This window comes from Carassius gibelio, chromosome B15, assembly GCF_023724105.1.
Source record: "Carassius gibelio isolate Cgi1373 ecotype wild population from Czech Republic chromosome B15, carGib1.2-hapl.c, whole genome shotgun sequence".
NCBI classification, from domain to species: Eukaryota; Metazoa; Chordata; class Actinopteri; order Cypriniformes; family Cyprinidae; genus Carassius; species Carassius gibelio.
In genome coordinates this window covers 20208433-20233058 of record NC_068410.1, presented here as the reverse complement: position 1 = coordinate 20233058, position 24626 = coordinate 20208433, and the positions used below count along the sequence as shown (strand labels likewise).

The 24626-nt window shown below is 37.5% G+C and overlaps 2 protein-coding genes and 1 long non-coding RNA gene across 3 annotated transcripts; all 3 read left to right on the top strand.

Moving 5' to 3' along the window:
* The first annotated feature begins 1611 nt into the window (after positions 1 to 1611).
* On the top strand, positions 1612 to 4059 carry LOC127973070 (serine/threonine-protein kinase pim-2-like). Its single transcript, XM_052577100.1, has 7 exons — positions 1612 to 1909; positions 2223 to 2438; positions 2533 to 2624; positions 2915 to 2965; positions 3055 to 3430; positions 3540 to 3716; positions 3866 to 4059. The coding sequence occupies exons 1-7, from the start codon at positions 1612 to 1614 to the stop codon at positions 3952 to 3954; spliced, it is 1299 nt and encodes a 432-aa protein (XP_052433060.1). The 3' UTR covers positions 3955 to 4059.
* A 2627-nt stretch (positions 4060 to 6686) lies between these two features.
* Positions 6687 to 7224, top strand: LOC127972843 (uncharacterized). Its single transcript, XR_008157207.1, has 2 exons — positions 6687 to 6857; positions 6945 to 7224. It is a non-coding gene; the product is annotated as an uncharacterized LOC127972843 (long non-coding RNA).
* Positions 7225 to 8176: 952 nt separating this feature from the next.
* On the top strand, positions 8177 to 24066 carry calm3a (calmodulin 3a (phosphorylase kinase, delta)). Its single transcript, XM_052576664.1, has 6 exons — positions 8177 to 8430; positions 15294 to 15324; positions 19136 to 19279; positions 19506 to 19612; positions 21302 to 21437; positions 22501 to 24066. Exons 1-6 carry the CDS (start codon positions 8428 to 8430, stop codon positions 22527 to 22529), a joined length of 450 nt encoding a protein of 149 aa, XP_052432624.1. The 5' UTR covers positions 8177 to 8427; the 3' UTR covers positions 22530 to 24066.
* The last annotated feature ends 560 nt before the right edge of the window (positions 24067 to 24626 follow it).

Below are 24626 nucleotides of genomic sequence, written 5' to 3'. Positions count from 1 at the left end.
ATTGGGCAGTGAGTCCACAGGTATCTGGCCCAAGTACGGATAACCCGAGAAATGAACACAAGTGCGTGTGTGTGTGTGTGTGTGTGTGCGTCTGACGAGTGGGGCGGGGCTGAGAGCTGTGGTCGAAGCCTGCACCACTCACAGGTCTCGAGTCCCATGGAAGAGCTCCAGAAGGATAAAGTTACGACAGTGTAGAACGAGAGAGGACCTAAGGCCTGAACCATGATGGTAGCTAAACAAATTCAGAGTTACAGGATTATTTTTGAGTTGACAAAACCAAACCTCTTCAATCCAGCTTTGTTGGTACCATGATGCTGATCATCATCTTTCTTTGTCAACTCAGGCTTTGACATCATAAACTTTCAGGCTTTTGACATCACTGGCGAACAGCCAATCACGAGCCTTGCAACACAAAGCAATTTTAAAGTTTGATTTACTTCTCGCGAGAGACCCAGCAATATTCAAAACTAAAGGTTAAAGGTTTTGCTAAAGGTTAAGAGAATATGACAAATTTAAACGTCATATGAAAAATGAAGAAGGAACAAATAAAATAAATGATCTTGCTCTATCAGTGCAGTGACAGGTGAAACTTGTTAACTTAGTTTATACATTTGAAAATATATAGTGATAGAGACTCAAACGTGTAAGGTCAGATTTTTTTATTTTTTTAAAGAGTGCAATCTTTTGATGCTACAGCTTATTTATATTATGCATGATCTGTATAAATTTATAGTTATTTAAAGTAAACGATTTATAACAACTATTAAACTAAAATTGCTTGTGTGTAAAAATAATAATAATATGAATCACAATAATTATATAAATCATAAAATGACTTGAGTAATTACTATTAAAGCCAGACATCATCTATATCTTTTTTTTTTTTTTTTTTTTTTTTTACCATTAGTGACCTTTAATTTGGAGCAAGATAAACTGTGGGAGTGACTTTGTTTTCAGACATGTGTCACTTTTCTCACATTTGATTGGTCCAACTTCAGTTTGAGATCTTTAACCTGGAGCAGGTTATCCCTGGAGTGTGAGAGTTACTATGGCAATGAACGCCGCTAAAAGCCAAGCCACTTAAAACTGGGCCTGGGTTTTATTCTGTGTTTTGATTTTGTTTGTGTGCGGAAGTCTTTCGCGAGGTTTTGTGTTTAATTATTAAAGTTTTATTTAAATGTTCGCTGGTTCCCGCCTCCTTCTTCCCGTGACTACAAACATTGCTACAATATATGTGTGTGTGTGTGTGTGTGTGTGCACGCGCTTGCCCATTAGTTAATACAAAACTCCATAATTTGTAATTTCATAATTTATATAATTTATATACAAAACGTGATGTTTACAGCAACTGTACAATATTTAGCCGGTTGACTTTAATAAGCTACTGTGCAAAAAAAAAAAAAAAAAAAAAAAAAAAAAGATGCTGAAAAAGATTCCCCCCCCCCCCCGATTTCCTCAGCTACGTAAGAGCCACTGTGATGTCACAAAGAAAATTAGAACTTTTAGAATGTTGCGCGAGTATTAAAACGGTACAGAGCTCCTCACTTCACTCATTTAGGTTTCTCAGTTTGTTGCTGCTGAAGTCTGATTGATACACGACAGAAATTTATCATGGGACAGAGTACTTCACGAGTACAACCGTTTACGGAGAGCGAGCAGGTCTACGACCTCCCTCACAGTAAACCCCCAAAATCCAGCCCCGACACGGCTGAGAAACATCATCCTCATCGGCCTGATGAGAAGACTGTGGATGAAGGGGAGGGAACTGTGCTTCCCACCTCTCCTCTGAAAGAGAAAAAGAAGAGCAATAAAAAGAAAGTGGTCCACTTCTTTAAATGGTTCTCTTCCCGTTTGAGGAAAAAAATCACCAAAAGCAAGATCTCAGGTCAGGATGAGATGAAAGACCGAGGTACTGAGACAGAAACATCCGGGAGAACCGACGGTAAAAACTGCAATTCATTTTCTGGAACTCTTTATATTTAGGCGTCACTTAATTATTCACACCTAAAATGAATATCTACGGGAACTTTCCTGTCTCATAATTGTAAGACAGTCTTTTAGCTTTTCTTCTATAATACATTAGGCCTACTTCGAAATGTAAGAGCTAGGATAGTTATACTTTGCATGTTTAATAGGTGATCAAATTCTGTCGCTATGAAATGTATTTATTATTTATTTAGTCACTGCTACCTAACATCTTGTGCTGGTATTCTCCTCTTTAGATCAGAAGCCTCAACAGCCCATCTGCAGATCTGTAGAGGTCACTGATCTCGAGGAACCTCACACCAGTGTTCTTCAAGTCCCTCCTGCCGCTGAGTCTCTGGTGCAGAAAGACCTCCAAACTCAAGTCCACGATGCTCCAGTCAGTGTGAGAGCAGGTGAAGTGTCTCCTCTGATGATAGAGTTGGACAGCAATGAAGTGGACACGAGACCTGAAGGTGAGTTTATTGCCACAATCCCAAACATAACACATGCCCTTATCTTTAAACCAGTACCACTAAACATCATCTTCTTCTTTTCATCTTTTAATAGACATTTGCCGCCGATATGCAATTGGCAGCAAGCTGGGTCAAGGTGGATTTGGCGCTGTCTATAAGGCGACTCGTTTGGAGGATAGACTTAAGGTTTTAATTTTTTTTTTTTTTTTTTTACATCAACTGCTCTTGGCCTTTACACTCTTAAAAATAAAGATTCTTTATCAGCTTCATGAAGAATGATCATAATATTCTTCACATTAAGAAAAAATTTGTTCTATTAAGAAGTATTCACTGAAATGTTCTTTGGAGAACCTTTATGATCAAGAGTGTAGGATTAAAATTCATTCTTTCATTGTTTTTTTTTTGTTTTGTTTGTTTGTTTTGTTATAATCTGTGGCATCTCACACATATTAATTGCTTTTTGTTTCGTTGATCAGGTGGCTGTGAAATTCGTCAAAAAGACAAAACACACGGAATATATCAGCATTGTGAGTGTGATTTTTCACTAAACTAGACACACTTTCCCAAAACTGAGTTAAATTCCAATTCTACATTATAAAATGTTTCTTTCTTCCAGCCTGATCATCCCAAGCCCCTTCCCAAAGAAGTCGCCCTGACAATTCTGGCCAATAAAGGCCCAGTGATGGATATTATTAGGCTGCTGGACTGGCAGGACCAGCAGAACTTCTACATCATTGTCGTCCAGCGCTTCTCACACTGCATGGATGTTTTACGCTTTGTGCAACGCAATGGAGGCAGCATCGATGAGAAGTTAGCGAAGCTCATCATGTTTGGGGCAACACTAGCCGCCAGTGAATGTTGTAGACGTGGAGTTTACCATGGGGACATCAAGTTAGAGAACCTGCTGATAAACTTGGAGAACCTCCAAATCAAACTAATTGACTTTGGATGTGGCAGTGTCCTGACAGAATCTGCCTACACAAGCTTCAGTGGTGTGTTTTATCTCTAAAAACTCTTGTGAATCAGTTTACTCAATACTTAACGGTAAGAAGACATGCTGTGGTAATGACTAAAACACCAGACAAACTCTTTTTCCTCCAGGAACAGTTATGTACTGCCCTCCCGAGTACATACTGAAGGGGGAGTTCCATGGAAAGCCAGCGACGGTCTGGTCTTTAGGGATCCTCTTGTTCAGAATGCTGTGTGGACACTTTCCAGATAGTTATGACTTCTACAGGACCAACCTGAACACCTGGTCCAAACCTGGCTTGACAGAAGGTGAGTTCTTCTTCTTCACAAGTACAACTCTACCACAGAAACTTTACTGGAGATGGACATATGGATAATGCAGCAGATTTTACTGCTTAGAATAAAAGCAGATGTAGTTTACAGTAATAATCAGACGTCTCTTCCATCTTTCTGCACAGAATGCTGCTATTTGATCTGCTCCCTTCTGCAGCAAAAGCCAGAACGTCGGATTGATCTGGACAGGATTGTTTACCATGACTGGTTTTAGGTACTGAGCCTAAGATGAGCTAAAAACTATTTGATTTGAGATTTGACTAGACTTGTTAGACTTGTTCTTTAAAATAAGGGTTCTTTATTGGCATCTAATGGTTCCATGAAGAACCTTTCAACATCCACTGCACAAACGGTTACTTAGATTAATTAAATATTTGAATCACAATAAGAATAAAATGATTCTTTTAAAGGTGGGGTATGTATTTTTTCAAAAATGCTTTAGAAAACTGAGTCGGACAGAGTACCAAAACAAACATGTAGCCAATCAGCAGTAAGAGGCGTGTCTACTCATGATGGGGTCGAAAGAGAGAGCGCTCAGTGCACAGGACAGACATTAGCCAAGCCAAATGATGACAGAAAGATAGAGATGAAAAAAAAAAAAAAAACATCTGCCGAACAAAAGATGGCTTACGATAAGGCAAGAAGTAGAACCCGTGTAAATATTGGATCAGCTTTACATCGCTGAAGAGAACTCAAGAAGCGGGAAGGCCTTCGATCCTCATCGAGGTTGCCTTGTTTCTTCTCGATAGGCGAGTAACATTGGTTTTGCTTTATTTCACAGAACTAATATATGTTGTTAAAATAAATAGTATACGCAAACCATTTTGCTTTCACTTAATGATGACATCATTCCCTCGGCCAGCTGCCACAGCTGATTCCACCATAATCGTTGTCTGGGTTGTGTACATATGTGTGGGGCGGAACTATTAAAATAGGGGCGAGACCCTTTTGGGGTAGGGGCGTGTTTGTTTTGGTGATTTGAAATATCAACATTGGCTACCAGAAATCACTTACCCCACCTTTAAGAACTGATCACTGAAATGTTCTTTGGAGAACCCTGAATGGTTCTTCTATTGCAAATTCACAAAAAAATATATATTTTTTAAATAATAATATATATATATTCAGTAATAAAAACAATTTTAATTACCCAAGACTGAGTAAAAATCACTATTTATAACCATTTAAAAGCCAAAAATGTTTATTTCATCCAGTCTAAAGAGCCCAAGGCCCTTCCCCAAAACGTCGACCTATCAATCCAGTGATGGACATTATTAAGCTGCTGGACTGGAAGGACCATCAGGACGTCTACAGTTCGTCAGTCGTCCAGCGTTTATCACACTGTATGGATGCGTTCCACTTTGTGTAACACAAACAGAGGCAGCATTGAGCATCCTCTTGTTCAGAATGCTGTGTGGATATATTCTAGATAGTTTCACCATCTACAGGACCAACATGAACACCTGGTCCAAACCTGGCTTGACAGAAGCTGAGTTCTTCTCCACAAGTACAATTCTACTACAAAACTTTATAGGATTAACTGGAGATGGCATATGGATAATGCAGCAATTTATCCTGTTTTACTGACCTAAAGAGCTTTCAGCTTGGAATAAGAAGAACGAATGTAGTTTACAGTAATAATCAGACGTCTCTTCCATCTTTCTCCACAGAATGCTGCCATTTGATCTGCTCCTTTCTGCAACAAAAGCCAGAACGTCAGCTTGATCTGACAGGATTATTCACCATGACTGGTTTTAGGTACTGCGCCTAAGATGAGCTAAAAACAATTAAAAACAGCATCTGTTCTAATAATGAATTTAACAATAAAGCTAATTTCTGTGTTTTGTTCCAGGTGTAAGACCGATCACTGTCACTCTGAAAGTGTCATCTGTGGAGAAGTCTTCGTCCATCCACTTTAACATCTTACAGGGCCAGCAAGCTCTGGTAGCATTTGTGCCTTTGGCTTGAGGCAGCAATATTAACAACTGGAGATGTTGCTTGCTGAAGGATATGAAAATGTATTTACTTTTGTAAAAAAATAAAATAAAAATCCTTCATCTGAAAGGCCGCAAAGAGCCTTCACAGAATTCTACTTTTTAGTAAAAAAGTTAAATGTTCACAGAATGAAACAGTAGACATTAGTTTTTGCAGACAAAATGTAAAAAATAAAATTAAAATGTTAAATTAAAAAATATCTCTATTATTAATAATAATAATTCTAATAAATATGCATCACAAGATCAAAGATGCTGTCAGAAGACAAAGAGAATGATTTTATTTGTTTTAATTATGTTAACATGATTGATGATAGTGGTCATAAATAATAATAATAATAATAATAAAAAAATCTACAAAAACAAATGACTACGTTTTTAGGGAGGTTAACTAATAATACAATACATTTTTTCTTGATACTGTGATACGTTTCTTTCAGGATTCTTTGATTAAAAATATCTAATATTTATAATATTTTTTTAGTCACTCTTGACCCAATTTATGCATCCTTTCTGAATAAAAGTAGTAATTTTTTACTGACACTAAACTTTGAATGCTAATGGATATCAAATTTATATGTAATGAGGCCTCCAGGACCAGATGTGAAGAGTCCAGATTCCTAGCTGACCATGGTTGCCATGTCCACAATTATTCTGCCGAACTGGGCTACTTTTACACTTTCTGTATGCTGATTTTTTTCTGCAGGTTTAAGGTTTGTCATATAAATAAATTATATATTATTGATATTATAAAACTTTAGCTGACGAGACAAAGCAAACAGATTTTTTGTAAGGGAGGGGCATGTTTTTAAGAGATTGGTGGATCTTTCCAGAATTGTTACTAGCAAATTTTTAAAGAAAGAATAGTCTTGTCATCTACACTGTTAGACATTTCTGTAATTTCTACAGTTATCTCACATTAGTAAAACAGTAGCCAATTGAGAAAATAAAACCATATGTTTGCAAGGTTAAACTAGTTTGTCTTAGTTTTAGAATTAATTTATTATAGTTTTTAATGGAATTTAAGTTTAAATGCAGTTTTATATTAGTGTTTTAAAGGCATCTGCAATGAAGCATCAAGAAGGACATGAGCATGCCAACCACACTGAGACTGATAATTCAGGTAAAAGAACATGTAAGTTATGATTTGTGTATTTTGTAAGGGGTTTGGCTTTTTAAAAGTGTGTCATTTCTACTTCTTTTTTTATAGGGAACACATTTCTGTCACTAACAAAGTGGATGGTGCGCAAAGGTGGTGGCCACATTTTGGAGCTGCACCTAGGTTTTGCAGATGGCTATGTATTTCTTTTCTTATTAAGTTTTTGTTGCCTAAAGATTCTTTGTGAGGATAAATCAAGAGAATACAACATAATGCACTGCAAAATGTCCTAAGATAGGAGAACTAGTGAAGATGAACTGTTCCAGCATTGGAAGACTGTATTAAGTGTAATACATTCAATTATTTAAATAAAGAATTTGATATTTTGTAATTATTTTGTCTGTTTTAATTGAATGCCAGTAGTACATTCAGTATGTAGGATAGTAATAAAATTACTTCAATATAAAAAATATAAAATCAAATGAAATCTATTTCAAAATATATTAATTACAGTAGTATACTGATTAATTGGATATTTATAGTAATTTTAATTTTCAAATAATTGAAAGATAAAGGATTACCACACCCACCAAAGTTGTAATCGATTTGATGGTAAGACAATTTATTTATGAAAACAAATGAAACAAAAGAGCATAAACTTTTGTTGTTCACAAAGCATTTTTTCTACAAGACTCCAAAAGCCAATATAAAAATTAATAAATTGGCTTTTATGCCGTAAATATATAACAACTTAATTCAGATTTTTTTTTTGCACCCTCAGATTCCAGATTTTCAAATAGTTGTATTCTAAGCCAAACATTGTCCTATGCTTTCAAACCATACAACAATGAAAAGCTTATATATATATATATATATATATATATATATATATATATATATATATAATGTTCATAATAATAATAAAAGACCCTTTTGACTGGTCTTGTGGTTCAGGGTCACAAATGTTAACTTCGGAGTGCATTATATCTCTGTGACAGCAAATGCTTTTTAGATGATCAACATCAACAGATGATCATTATGCTGATTTGATACTATGATGGATATTGGGTTTTCTTTTTGCTGAAATTTAACCAGAATATCCGCTAAGCCACACTTATCCGCTAAGTAAACTTTTATTTATATTTTCTAGTGTACAATTATTTTGTTGCAGGTTGCTTATAAAAATTCACAAGTGTAAAAACCTTTTTCAAGAATAGTATTACATTACTATAATTTGTTTATATGGTTTACAAAATGATTTGAAAATTAGATCTGAAATGATGTAATTTTACTTCTTTCCTTCTTCCACTCTATTTATGATCCACCAAAGTAGAAGATAAACCACAGTGGGTGGCATAGCATTGCCAGTTCATCCTCAAACTCAGCTGTGAGTGTGCGCTAATGAGACGAAGCAGGCGCGGAGGGATACATGAATGAGGCCAGAGCGCAGCGGCGGCGCATTACTACACCTCAATCTGTGACTCACTCATTCACACACACAGGAGCAGATCCGGCGTTTATACGTCAAGGTTTAAAACAAACATCTTTCTGCTGCTGATTTTAGACACGTTTATCGCACGGGCCTTGTTTAAGGATGGTAAGTACAGCCTGATATTAGTTTTTTTTTTCCGTAGCTAACAGTTTAACATCGTGTCGGACAGCTTGACAGCTAATAATGATTATAAGTTACTAATTATTTAAGCGTTTTCTTTACCGTTTGTGATGTCAAACACATAAAGATTCCTTAAGGTTTAGTAAAAAAAGAAAATGCATAGCAACACATCAATGCTTTATTTAAATGAACTCAGTTATCCAGTTAGCGCTATCCAGCTGATGCACATCAACATGTGTTATGTATATTAAACGAAAATCATGTACGATTCACTATGAATTAATCAGAAAGAGATTTTAGAAATGAATAAATTAGACTAGTTAGTTACGTTGCAGTTTAATGCGCTCCTAGCTATTATTGCTCTCGCGCCAGCTGAAGTCTGTCAATCACGTGCGCACCAGTTTCTGTATTTAGGTTTCTTGAATATTCTTTTATGCAAAGTAGCCCTTTTTTGGTCACAGTAGACCTTAGTGTTTTTTAAATGCATGCTTTGCATTGCATTCCAAATATGCATGATGTAAATTCACAGTGCTGACAGCTTTTGAGTGTCTCTCGGATGCATATTACTGTATGCAATGCATCATGCGAGTTGCCTTCACACGGTGTTTCTCCTTATCTCGGTGTGTGAATAGTGACTGGCTGCTAATTTTACATGGGCTGAGCTCATTGCCTTTAACAGAAGGATAAGCGTGGGCGTGGTGGTGTAAAAATAATCATCAGCAAAGCAAACGCGCTCGAGTTCCTTATTTCTGGAAGAATCTGCCGCTTAGCTTTGCTTTGCCTCCATGTATTTGCTTTGCATGCACGTTCACAAAGTTTGCAAATGTCCTGCGGATATGAGACTGTCTCTCTGTTGCAACATGTCGGGTAGCTGTTGCGCACCGGTTGCTTAAAAAAATGCGTTTCATCAACACGCAGCCCCAAAATGATCATATAGCTGTATACCGCATAAATATGAATGGAGTAATGGACAGTGAGGATCCATATTGCAGCATGCTGAACTGCAGTGACGGACGGATCCCGGTTGTCCCCCTCCCCCTTTTCCCCTGCAGTGAACCAGATCATAGCTGGTGCAGCAACACGCTGACACTGGATCTGCAGTGCAGACTCTCGCTCATCAAATTGGAATGCAACTCGGAGAGGACTCTTACTGCATGACAAACATTTGTCCGCTCATGCTACACTTAATCCACACTAATTGCTGCAGTCACTGAAATGCGGTAATGGGCTTGAGAAGCAGCGCGCAGAATATGTTAGCCGGAAGCAACGGAGATGGCAGCCCACCTGCATCCAAACCAGGCATTTAACCATATGTGTGCACCTGATGTCTGATACAGTCTGAATGGAGGATCGCCATTGCGTTGCACTACTAGCCTAAAGTTTGAGTAATATTTTTCTCAATCAAATACTCATACTCTTTTTCAGTAAGAATATTGTAAAGTCAATATTAAATGTGTTCTGAGTTAATCACACCACATAAAAATGTGTTATTAACCACCGAGCCAAATTTGAATGCTAAAAATATCCGCCAAGTGAATAAATTATCAAAATCTATAAAAAGCTGAATTCTCTGCTTTCAAACCTGGGGGCGTGTCCGCTGGCGGCGCTGAAACCACGCCCACTCGCGGAAATTCTGCCCTCTCTCTTCCTCTGCAGCTTATTTAAATGAGGAGACTCAGCTGTTTTGTAAATTATTGCAACCAGTTATTATGCATTTACTTGACCAAGGCATAGCTAGCTTGCAACCTCTTTAAGCTGTAGTAACTAATGGTAGTAAGTCGTGATTGAGCGGGCAAACCACTGCTCTGTAGTTATTTTGTGTTTTCAACTTGAAGCAGGACTGTGCAGAATGATCAGTGTATGACAGAGCGAATCGAAAGCATGATGCCGTCTGCTCTCTATAGCTCTGCACTTTGATTTCACTCACCGTTCGATTTGTGTAGCGCTGCTTCGATTCGAACACATCTTAGGCTACGTTTGCACGTACCGTGTAGTCAAAAAGTGATTTTTTTTTACGTATACATGACAGCGTTTTCAAAACAATAACAGTTTATAAAAACATCAACACCTTAGTTATGATTTTATGATGTATATGAGTACCATATACTTTGCCATTGTAGTATATGTATGTTTGCACTTGCCTTACAAATCGACATGTACTGCGCAGTCTACATACCTAACACATACTATGCACACACACAATTAATCCATTTTCAAAGATTCCCATATTGGGTGTTTACACAGAAACAATAACTGTGCCTTTTTCAAAAATATGCAGTCCAGTATTTTCAGTCCACAAAATGCCGTTGTCATGTAAATGAACAGTCAAAACGCATAAGAAGTTTTCTGTTTTTGGCTGAAAATGTTGTCGTGTATACAGCCCATTATACAGTCCCTCCAGAAAAACGCGGATTATTGTTGTGATTGTTGCAGGCAAAAATCCTTGATTTTGTGGCAGGTTTTCTTAAAAAATGCAATGGAATATGCGGGATATTTTTGTAATCTTATGCGATGAAATTGCGGGAACTTGCGAAAACTGCGGTTTGATGAAAAAGAGAAAAAAAGGAGACCCCCCCCCCCAACACCCTGTTCTCACTAGGCTACTACCTTACTGTAAAGAGTCATTTCTTATGACTTCCTATGATAAGCAAGCATACTAAATCACATAATATTTAAGTTCTCATTCTGTTTTATTTCAGACCTTAATTAACACATGGCTCAAACTTACAAAAAATTGAGTCAAACAAGTTCTCTAGCTTTACAAAAGGAATATTCAACAACTTCTGTAAAAATTAATACAAATAAAATATACACACATATAGGCCTACAAATGCTGTTTTACAGGAATTGCAAAGTGCAATCTCTTACTGCAACGTAAACTATTTTATATACTACTAATATACTTACAACTGTAAGGATTTTGATACTATTCTGTAACAAAAAAGTACAATCTTACAACTGTAGAGGTGCATCAACTTCTGAATGAAACTACAACAGTCCACTGTGAAAATGAAAACTAACTGCGTAGCATCTAACAATGGCCTATCATTCGCCATCCTCATCCCTCTCTCAAAATAATTTGCCCCCACTGTCATGTAACACACCGGGAAACTGCTTCGCGTGGTCTTTTGCGCTTATTTTTGTTGGCAGATGAGAATGATTTGCGTCCTTGACCCTGGTTTCACAGTGGGCTTCACAGATGATGTTCACGTTGCGCAATTACGTCACTTCATAAGGTTCCCATTGGGAAATAATGGCGATGTACCTACTTGTGTGAGGTAAACGCAACATTTTTCAACTTTCTGCTAAGATATATGTGACTTTTTTGCAATGAAAATTATTATTATTATGAAATCGGCAATTTATACTGCGAAAGTGCGTATTTGAAAAAAAGTGACCCCCTCATAAATATGCGGCCCTTGGCTGATTATGCATTAAATCACGCAATCGCATAGTCGCGTTTTTCTGGAGGGACTGATTATAGTGCTGGAGTTTTGCTCAGTGACTCCGTTTCATCATCAAATCATGATTTTAGCCCCGCCCCAAAAATCCTTAACATGAAAATGGTGAAAACCTGTTTAACTCCACAATTAAGAACTAAATAATTCACAGTCTTTGTAACATGTTTCTGCAATGCATTTGTAATATTTGTGATGTATTTAGAAACAATTCTCAGAATTGTCTTTACACAGACTTTAAGCGATTTTTGCAGACCAATGCAAAAATCAACCCATGTTTTACCCTGCAAAAACAGGGATCGATAAGAAGACAATGTATTATACAAATCTAAACAGTATGGGTGTGCAGTATGTATGGTCTGCGATAATATTATAATTGTAGTTTAAGATGTGCGATTCTATATTATAGAGTACATTGTGAAAAGCAAACAAAACACACATACAGAGTGCATGCATACATTAGGTGATGAAGTCTTGTATGTTAACAGGTTAAACTAGTGTGCATACGCATTTAGAGTGTGTTCTTTCTCTGCAAGAACCAGTCTATTAAAATGCATTCAGAATTATCAAATAATTCAAAATATGGGTGCAGAAATGTATATATTTATATCGTTTCATATAGTCAATAACACACAAAGAGTGCCGTTTTTTTCCCCAAAAGTCAGCATGATTGAAAATGTGATACTGATTTTGTACAACAGTTCAATAAACAAGAAGTTAATAATAAGAGACCTTTTAGACAATAGATTTCTTTTTTGCTCCATTTCTCCAACAAAAATAATTCCAAACACTGCCACAGCATGTTTCATTCCTGAATGAATAAACCGTTTAAATTATTCAGTTCAGTCACAATGATTTACTTATTAACTAGTGACTTGCTAACAGTGACCTGCTGACACCTACTGGTGGTTTAAATTTCATATTTGAAGGTGTGGTTCATTGCGATTTAACTTTTTTTAACGTTAGTGTGTAATATTGCTTTTTGAGCATAAACAATATCTGCAAAGTTACAAAGCTGAAAGTTCAATGCAAATGGAGATTTTTGGCAGTTTAATGCCTACAAAAACGGCTGGTAGGGACTACAAGAAGTTACTTCCCGGGTTCGTGATGTAAAAAACCCAGATAAAACCCACCCCTGAGAAAAGGCAGCAAAGGGGGCAGGGCCATTCTGCACTGCTTTTAGAGAAGAGGAAGAGAAAGAGGTGCGCACACACACACACACACACAAAAAACAGATATATTGATATTTTCTCTATAAGCGATTCTGTATGAGGCAATACCGTTTATATCGATATACAGTAGTTTGATACGAGCTAGTGTAGTCAAAAGACCTGGTACTTCGGTGGTTCGGTACTAAAAAAATGAAAATGTGACCGTACCAGGTTTCTTTAAGTACTGGTGGTACAGAGTAGTGCAGTAATTTCAGCATCTGCCTTCTCAATGAGGACAAATACATAAAAAACATCACCAGAACTGTTCTGAGTCACTTCACAAGCATTTTACCATTTCGAGTAAAACCAGGGTCAAAAAAAAGGTAGGCCGTCAAAATAAGTTAATTTTTACAAAAAGGCATTGTGCTAGAAAAATTACTAGTATTTAGGGGAATGTATGTGATACTGCTACTACAGTTAAAAAAATTATAAAACTTTATTAAAGCAATAAATCACACAATATTTATTTCATGTTTAAATTTTAATACCAAATCCCCTTTATTTACCAAAAAATAAAATGTTTACATTTAATTAAAAGAAAAATTTAATTTGGGTGAAACTTGTTTACTGTTTTTCATAATTATATTACTTGTAGAAAAACTTTTAAGACAATTGTAAATAATTATAAAGAATGGCATTGGTTTTATTTTTATTGATACATTTTTTTTTTTTTTTTTTTAAAGGCCCATCATATTCTCTGACAGAAAGGCTGTGTGCACCTCTGACTGAGACACAGGCTACTCGTGCTGTTTAGGGGGCCGTTCACATATCGCGTCTTTTGCGCGCGCAAGTTCGTTATTTCCAATGTAGGCGCACGGCATGTGCGCTCATAATAGAAGCGCGTCCGCACCGCATCGAGTTAACATCTCAACTTTTCAGAATGCTGCAAGCGCACCGCAGGTCATGTGACAAGAACTAACCAATCAGCTTCATCCCTTCCCGTAACAACGTTGAAAACTCAGCTAAGATGAAGGAACCGCTGACCATAGCTGTGTATGGATTGCCATTTTTAAATAAATTTAGTAGCAGAGTTACTGCGAGCTATTTTTAGTGCTGCAAATCCATTTATCCTTTGCTGAAATTTCCGCGTCTTCATGGAGAGAGCGTGTTATTTTTGCTTAACAACGGCAGACGCCTCCGGAGCGCTTCTGCTCGAGTGCTTTGGAAAGAAGGAGAAAGCGGCGCGCCTAGCGTCTTCCACGCGTTTTAGGCGCGATATGTAAACGACCCCCAATGCGTTTTAGATGTGCTGTTTTCCAGAATTCATAACTTATATTTCACAAGTATTTCCTCCATTTGTACATTTTAGAAAGCCATGGAAATATTTACGTTTTTATGTCAGAAGTGCATGAGCATGATTATTTATTTAGTTTGAACCATTACTTTGTTGGTTGCACCACATGATTTTATTTTAGACAAAAGTATTTTAAATTTGAATATGCAACAGAAGGGGTCAAGCTGTATTGATTGTTTTTGATTCGCGGTCCAGATATTGTAATCATGCCACCTTTTTTCCTGACCCCCCCCCATTCCAAAAAACATTTTTAAATTTTTAACTATTTTTAGTAATTAATAATTATTGATTTTAAAGTTCAAAATGTATTATGCGCAGGCGTGTATCTTGTGCTTAGCTGGGCCCTCCTGTTATTGAGAACCATTTATATCAGTCGTTTTCTCATCTCACAAATGGCGAGTCAAATGTGTTAAATCTAAAGTCATTGCCTCCTATGAGGATGAGTCAGATCCATGTCCGCTGTTTCCTCATGGATCATTTTACACCCTGTCCATTTTAAGCTCCAAGCTTTATGAATCACCCGCCTTTGAATACAAGCGAGTGTGCTCTCGTGCCTCCTCTCAGAAAAGACACAGCTGAATCACACAGAGTGAATCACAGATGAATCCTCTTCTCTTTAATAATTGAATAATGAACTCCGTGTCAGAGAAACGCAATCATTTTAAGTGTGTCGCATTCATGACCCCCTAAGTGGCACTAATTATAACTGCTGTGGATATTTTTGAAGGAGTATTTTTATGCATGTCCTTCATTATACTCATTTAGTCAGAGGTGTGTGTGTGTGCGTGTGTGTGTGTGAGCACTTCAAAACTGGAGCTTTTCTGATAGTGATGTGGCACTGAGCTGATTGGCTTTCTCTTTCTCTCCTTCTTTTCTCCAATACAGGCAGATCAGCTGACTGAGGAACAGATCGCTGGTGAGTGAACTCTTGATAGTCAGCTTAAAAAATAACGGCAACCTCAAGAACATGTTAAGACTCAAAGCAACCTCATTAAGTATGGGCTGACAGACCCATTCACAGCCTTCATTTTTCTTGAGATTAACTGTCAAGTAACATTGGCTGAAAAATTGTCTAGTACCCTGGTTCTCATTCAAAGGATCAGGACCCTCTAGGGCAAGGTTCCTCAAGTCCTCAAGGGTGGCCGGAGTATGACTTGAAATTATTTTTATTTAAAAACAAAGCAAATTTTGAAAAGATATAAACTGACATTCTATTCGTTATTTTGATATGTAAGAGAATTTTAAGTGTGAAAATACAGTGGGGCTCAAACATTCTCTGATGCACCAGAAGGAAACAAGATGCATTAAGAGCTTGGGGGTGAAAACTTTTGCAATTTGAAGATCAAGGTAAATTGTACTTAATGTCTGTTCCGGGAAACATACAAGCCTCTTCTGTTGCTTGCGAAGGGCAGAACAAAATGAAAAAAAAATGTTTTTCAACAAAATAAGAACTTTGGCCATCTTCATTGTGTTGAAGATGGCCAAAGTTCTGCCCTTCGTAAGCAAAAGAAGATACTTGTATGTTTCCCTGAACACAAATTAAGTTTTCACTATCCAACTATTTTCAAAAGTTTTCACTATCCAACTCATATGGTGGGTTCACACAAGATGCAAATAGAGCGTCTGGCGCGAGTGATTTCAATGTTAAGTCAATGCAAAGAGGCGAATAGACAACCTCCGAAAATCGGTTTGAGTTTTGATATTTGAGTTTAAAACATCTACATTCTCGCATGAAATACTTTTAAAACTACATTTCATGATACGATAACAGTATTATTTAGAAAATTATCGGAATAAAAATGGTGGTTGAAAATGCTGCGTGAGCTCAACTGGCAGAAGCCCCACCATGACGCGAATACCCGTCTGTTGTGAAGTTAATTTCCCGTGCGAATGAAGTGTATGAACTCAAAATGTTCAAGCGTCCAACTACGGGCGAATAGCGTGAGTTATTCGTGCAAGTCGCATCTGGTTTGAACACAGCATTAAATATTCAGTACAGTAACATGTTAGCATGTGTTGATGTGAGGTGGTTCATAAGATTTAAGGTTGCTTGAGGCAGACGTGGATAAAGTTTTTTTTCCTGGGCATACCGTGCATGTTTCAGAAACATTTTCGCCTTTAATTTCCAGTACTTCCAGTTCGAGAATGCCATTATCGCTGACGCCGTTTTGTGTTTAGTGCCCACCCAGCCAATCATCATTGGATTTGCAACGGTGTCAGGCAGCTGATGTGTATAGCCATGACACCTCTGACTGCTTTATTCAGTCAAATTGTAGTAACGCGACACTTTACATTCTCAGTAAAGATAACGGCGTTGCAACAATGGGAAAAGTAATTCTTTAGATTACTCCGTTACTGAAAATTAAACTCCATTAGTAACGTCGTTATGCTTAAACAGCGTTACTCCCAACACTGCCCCACACACACACACACTCTCTCGCAATGTGCAAAACTCCTTCATTTGAACATTCAATAGCAAATACTTAAACTAATAACAAAACATTCTTCCAGTAGCTGATTAAGAAGCGCCAGATTGTCTTAGCAAAGTCCGAATTACCTCCTCTCCTAGGTTCAAAATCCGTAGCTGTTCTGTTTGGGAGTGTGTTTGAATGAGCCATTTTAGGGGGTGCGTGGCATAGTCTTAACTTTTGAATATCTCTTTGGCTTTGAGACTTTAGTCTTTGCAACTTTACAGATCTTCATGCACCAAGAGCTTGTAAAACTCCAAAGAGAAAGCAACAATTGAAATCGCATCATATGACCCCTTTAAGATTATCATGCCAGAGGGAGCACCTTGCAAGATCTCACACAACAGCTCATCAGCAATGTGTACATATGTTAGCTAGAAAAACCATTAATCTTTATTTGCAGATCAAGTTTAATGTAAGGAACATTAAATCATCTTGGAGAGAATTTCATCGTCTTGACTGTCGTAACCGAACGCAACACGCAGTTTGAACGCTGAATGGAGGATGACAGACAGCCGCAGCAGAGAGAAGAGTTTATGTGAACTTGAATTTAACAACTTAAATATTCATCTGTACTTCACATTTATATAGTGCACGGAAACTTTATGGTGCTTTATGATGTTTGTGACTTTTGTTTGGCTTAATGGTGGGGTAAGTGATTTCTGGTAGTCAATTTTGATCTTTCAAATCACCAAAACAAACACGGCCCTACTCCAAAAGGGTCTTGTCCCTATTTTGATAGCTCCGCCCCACACACATGTATGCAACTCAGGCAATTATGTATTATTATCTGCTGTATTAAACATATTATCTTACTTTTCGTGCACACTTTGGGAACTGACGCTTGAAACAGAGAGTGGAGGAGGTTTAGGGTGCTTTCACACTAGCACTTTTGGTGCGCACCCGGGTTCAATTGATGTCAGAGTTCGGTTCGTTTGGATGATGTGAACGCTGTCTTCCGTACTCTGATGCGCACCCACGAACAGTACCCGAGTCCGCTTAAAAACAGTGGTCTGGGGTACGCTTCATGTGAACTCTGGTACGGTTCACTGCTTATGTGAATGCAATCGTACCAAATCACGGAAATTAATCGCTTTTAATGACAAATTATTTGATGAAAATGTGTGTTTGTGTGTGTGTTTCACTCACTTTCCTGATGAGCGTGACTGACGCGCTGCAAGCAGAGAGCTGTACATTTCATTTATGTTCACCTTCAACGTTCGTAAGACAAACGCTTACATTCGTAAGACAAACGCAAGTGCCGTTATGTACTGAAGCTTTATAAACAAAACGAACAGTTCAAAAACGTAATACATAAGTGCAGAGAGTAATGTTATGCATTTGCTGCCTTCTCCTGCGCTGTCGTTACCAAGCAATGGGTAAACAGCTGCTGGCTTAATGACTCAAGCAAACCGTGGTTCGGACTCAAATATTATAATATGAACACAGTCCAGCGGGGGCAGGGGGAGGGGGGAGCAACCGAACTCTGGTTCGGACCAGGCAAGTGAAAAGCACCCTTAGATGCTCCAGGCTTATGAGATGTGAAAATGAATGTGTCTTTGTCATAGCTGAAGGGAATGACAATTACGATTGCAGATGAACAAACAAGTGAACATGAAACGAGCATATACAAGCAAAAACCAGCATGTATTAGTTCTGTGAAACAAAGCAAAACTAATGTTACTTGCCTAGAAGAAACAAAGCAACCTCGGTGTCCAATTGCAGCCCTTCCCACTCCTTGAGTTCTCTCCAGCGCTAGAAAGCTGACCCGAATTTTACACTTGCCTTATCGAAAGCCTTCTTTTGTTCTGCAGACAGATTCCTCCTCCTTTTATTTATTTATTTATTTTTCCCTCTCGCCATCTCTCTTTCTGTCGTCCCTCAACTCGGCTAATGTCTGTCCTGTGCACTGGACAGACATTAGCCGAGTTGTCCAAAACTGCATATGGACTTCATGAGAGTGAAGACACTTCCACTCAGAAATTTGTTCAAATAAATCACCCACTCCCAAATGTTTCACAATTAAATGAACATCTCAACCAACTTCACAAAACTTTCACTTTTTTTTTTTTTTTTTTTCAACTGGCTTGGAGTGCATCGTGACGTCCCCATTAACAACTGAAAAGTTTATATATTGCTAGTAGTGTACTACTACTACTGAGAGCTCTTTACTGCAAAATTAGTACTGTACCCCATTTTAAGAGTTGTTTAGACTTAAAAGTACATTTACTGTACTTACATGTTTGTAATTCAAAACAGAGTTCAAGGAGGCGTTCTCACTCTTCGACAAAGATGGCGATGGTACCATTACCACCAAAGAGTTGGGAACAGTGATGCGCTCATTGGGTCAGAACCCCACTGAGGCCGAGCTCCAGGATATGATCAACGAGGTAGACGCTGATGGTAAGATCACAAACAATTATAACTCTACACAGTCCTGCAGTCTTTTCTGTTTGTTTAGAAGTTGGTAGGCTTCTCTGGAAGATCTTGACATAAGCTTGCAAAAGTTGAAGCTTTGAAATATATTGAAGTATACTGCCTCATGCAGATGCACTGGTAGAAGTTTCTTTTTTTTTTGTACTTTTCATTTGATCTTGTGGTAAATGGCAGCAATATGATCTGTCCACAGGCAACGGAACTATAGACTTCCCGGAGTTCCTAACCATGATGGCACGGAAAATGAAGGACACGGACAGTGAAGAGGAAATCCGAGAAGCTTTCAGGGTCTTTGACAAGGTGAGGAAATGTCACCGTTAACAGCAGCTGCCATGAACTTGAAACCTAATGAAGCACTGAACTGATTCATGTAATGTAATCGTGAAGAATCTTAATGAAGGTTCAGGGTAGCTGCTTTTAAACACGAACACTTCTGACCCACTTCTCAGGGTCAGGAGAACCAAAAAAAGGCTGAAATATACAAGGCTTTTTTGAAAATGGATCAGTCAACTAGTCATCCAAGCAACCCGCTGACTAGCTGACTTTGAAACTGTGTAGCTTCTGTGAAGTGATTACGTAAGAATTGCGCAGGTGTGTTTTCCAGACAGTGGGTGAGATTATTCACCATGTGGGCACAGGCTGCTGCAGCGGGCCATTGGCAGAGAGTGCTTGAAACAGCTTGAGTTGATTTCGGTATTTTTTGATTGCTTCTCCACTTTCTTTGAACTTGGGATGAATATTTTGTACTCAGATATTTGAACACACAACAAATAACCAAATAAAATAAATTAAAAGCAGTCAGTATAACGTATAGATGAAATCACGTTTTTGTTTCGTGTCCTTTTTCAGAAAAAGTAGACATTAAAGTTCTTAAGGTTCTCATATGCTTCAAGCTAAATTGAATGAAACATTTAACCAGCAAGGCTTTAAAGCAGATGTAAATAATGAACTTTTGTGACTGTGAAGAAGTACAGTTTCCTGTGAGTAAACTACCGCTGAGTTAACACTTATGTGAATGTGTGTGGTGTTACAGTAAAATACAGTATTTTGAGATGGAGGCGCCAGAATGCAGTTGATAGAATATGTACTGTAGCACGATACTATGATATTTCTTCAAAATCTCATCGTGGAGACATTTTTATTGTCATTTAGCTAGCACACCCCAGTCCAAGACCATTGCTTATTGGATGGGTATGGTCCACCATGTTTGACTTGAAACTTTTTAAGGTTCATTTGTTCACTCAGTGTTTCAAAACGTCTCCAGATATGAGACCAAGAAGCGTTTACATGAACTTGATTTAAATATTCATCTATACTTCACATTAAACAATGGAACAGCTTCAGAACACTTAAAATATAGTGCACGAAAACTTGATGGTGCTTTATAATGTTTTCGTGTGGCTTAACAATAAAACAAATAGTGTACACACAGTATCTGATTTGGATCCATCTTGTCTGTCTGATACCTGATACGGCTGAAAATGGCAGTATCGAAACCGATACCGATTATCAGACCGATACTTCCCTAGTCATGTTCGCAAACACCATAAAGTTGCACAGCTATCAAAAACATTTGTACCCCGAGCAAAGAACAGTAAAGAAGAACTTTGCAGAGAATATTTCAGGGCACAAGTTTCTGGAAGTGCAACTTTTTTACCATAAAAGTGGATCCTCATCTAGTGTGAAGAGCTAATATACCCATTAAAATCAAATTATTGTCGTGTGAGCACTTTCATTAGTGTTTGCAGTAGCTGACTGGTTGGTGCAGAGCCAGTACTCTTGCCACATCTCTGGTTTGAACAGTGTTTTGTTGGCGTGTTTGAACTGCATAGCATTTCAGCAGTTTCCAATAGGTACTGTACTATTAACGTTTGCAGATGCTCAATTGACTAGTTTTTTATTTTTATTTAACGTCAACCTGGAGGTCAAAATGAGCATTTGAACTACATCACAAAAATCATGAAGCTATTGTGCATAATCTAATTTCAGGATGGAAATGGCTACATCAGTGCTGCCGAGCTCCGTCACGTCATGACCAATCTGGGTGAGAAGTTGACAGACGAGGAAGTGGATGAGATGATCCGAGAAGCAGATATTGATGGAGACGGTCAGGTCAACTATGAAGGTGAGCTGCTGTAGCACATTTCCTCATTCATTCAGGACAGTTTTTAAAAAAAATTGTATTATGTGACCAAAATGGCATTAAAGAAACCATTTTTTTGGATCGTTTTCAATAGTGATGTTAGAAGTTGTTCATTTGCACTGTTGTTTAAATCAGTTTTTAATTGGAGAAAGTGTTAAAAATACACCTGCATTGAATGTTTAACGCATCATTTCTAGAATGTGATGGTATAATGAAATGCAATGATATCTAAAAATAGAAGGGATTTGTACCTGATAATTAGTGGTGTTTGCTAGGCAAGCATCAGACATGCATCCTTTTAACCATCCATTTATCATCCAGTTTGCTAATCCTATGTATTTTCACACTCATTAAAAAAAGTGTTTAAAAAGAAATTAATACTTAATTACTATATAGTGTTCTTTTGAACTTTGTTTATCAAAAAATCCTGAAACAATCACTGTTTAAAAAAAAAAAAAAACGATTACAGTTTTCAACGTTGATAATTTTACTATAAAAAATATTTTTACATGACCATTTATAAGTACGTATTTTTGATCAAAATAAATTCAGCTTTGGTGAGCAAAAGAGACCTCTTTCAAAAACATATAAACACACACATATATAAACACTTGTTTAGTTTTTTATGGATTGTGGGACTTCCATAGACTTCGATTACTTTTATACTGACCAAACTATATTTTATATGGTCTTACATTGGTGAAAATAGGTTCCAGCACATTCCAATATGGTGCATTCCAAAAGTATTTCATAATTGGCATTAAGATTATTTGAGAAAAGAAAATCCTTTATCCATCCATCCATCCATCCATCCATCCATCCATCCATCCATCCATCCATCCATCCATCCATCCATCCATCCATCCATCCATCCATCCATCCATCCATCCATCCATCCATCCATCCATCCATCCATCCATCCATCCATCCATCCATCCATCCATCCATCCATCCATCCATCCATCCATCCATCCATCCATCCATGATAGTTAGATAAGTGTCAGGAATCATTTGATTACTATTATCTGTTTTTCTGTCTTCACAGAGTTTGTCCAGATGATGACCGCCAAGTGAAGGATTGTCATATCCTATATCTTTCTCTCTTACATTGCTTGTCCTACTAAGATCACTCTGTCTTTAAAAAGAAAAAAAAAATCTAAAGTTTTCTTCAGAGAGTACTAGAATTTCAAATTCTGTGATCTCTTACCAAAAAAAATCGTATCAAATTTCGAAATCAGTTTGTGAAAAATACAGCAGAATTGTCCCAGCAGAAGTGAGTGGACCAAGCATACCTGCATGAGCCCTTTTGGAGCAAACATCTCCAGACCTGACAAACATTTTGAGGACAGCACGTCACTTTAGTTGAACAGGAGTTGAAGTCCATGCAGAGAACATCTCCCTTCATGAGTGTTCTTCATCGCTGACAAAAAAAAAAAAAAGAGTAAATTATAATAAAAATACATACAATAATAATGCTAAAACGTTGTGGTAACTAGTCCAGGGTCACAGTGCTGCCTTGAATACAAACTGATCAAGAACAACTGCGTGTGACCCTGTGGTGAAGTCATGCTTTTGCGTATTGCCTTCTCCTGTTTAAGACTCCAAACAGAACAAAAACTGGATGTTTATGAAGACGTACATATTGTAAAAACCCAACGTCATGCTCTTACTCTGTAAAACTGCGGTTTAATGGTGGCGTACGATTCGAAAAGCGTCTTTCTGGGCTTTAAGGCATGTACTTGGAGCCAGTGGTTTCTCTCAGCTGGTTTAAACCTTTGTTAATGTGGTTGTTGTCTTCAAACTCTGTGGGAGCGTGGAGATGCAAAGTATGTATAGCAGAATCGAGGTGTGACAGAGTAATGCAAATAGCATAACTGTAAAATATATAGTTACATAGGTAATAAATGCTATGAGTGTTATCCTTTATAAATGTACTGTTTTGCAATATTAACGTCTGGTAAAACTTGGCATTGCTTATTGTTATTCTAGTTAGGTCTGTGACTTCTGTTTGATCAATGTTCTTGAAATGTGCCATAATACTCGTAAGCCTCCACTTTCTTGCAAGAGATCTTGTACGGTAGTCAATTAAGAAGTATGTGATCTGTGTGTATATTCATAGACTGATATCTATATATTTGCACTTTGGTGTAGATCATACTGTACATTCAACCACAGAAGAGGAACCTGCTGCTGCTGCTTTACGGCTCATTTGTCTCTTGCTCTCGTGGGTTTATCAGAACCTCTTGTTGTCAAACGCTCCAAATTTAATTTGCGGTCTGATTGCAAGACGACCGATAAAGGTGTAACTGTCAGTTGTTGGTTATTTTGAGGGATGAAATCAAACAGTGTTTTGAATTATGTAGCTAGTAAGACTATGAAGGGCTTGTTATTGGTCTAATCATTGGGTTATTTATTTCTTCTAGCTGAAATGTATTACTCATTTGGAAGAGCTTTACATAACATATATCTTACCCTGTTCTGGACCGTTTTGTGTGGGCAGGGTTTGAAATTGAGTGACCGAACTGGGAATACTCAACATGTGAAATCTATATGGATAAAATGTGATATAACTGTCAGTGTTTTCCAATAAAAATAAATGTTTATGCACACACTTCTGTTTGCTGTTCATGTTGTCATATGCAACTGTGACTTGTTAGGTTTTGTCATCAGCTCCAAGTTTATCTGCTCACTCACCCAAGAGGTCTCCAGCTGACTCTGAACTATATTTGGGAACGTTTAGGACTGAGCTGTACTCTGGGGTTAAGTAGGGACATATTGTCTTTTCCCTTTGGCATAAGACATCCAATACAGAGTGATTTTGCCTTTTATATTATGTGCTGTCATGAGTTCGCTTTAAAATAATTTAAAGTTCTTTTAAAGAATTTAAAAGAATTCATTTGCACCTTTGCTATTTTAAGATGCAAATTCATTTTAAATGCATATTAGAAGTTTAAAAATGTATAAAGACGTCACAAGACATGCGTATGAAAAGCAGGTAAATCATGAATATGGTCTGGGGCCTTGAACAATACTGGGGTAAAACCAATATTAAAACCAATATACTGTAATATTAAAACTGATTTCTAAAAAGGAGTACTAGTTAATACAGGCACTAAAGTATTTTATTCACTTTTAAAAGTAGAAGATTCTTTATTGGTGCTTATGGTTGCA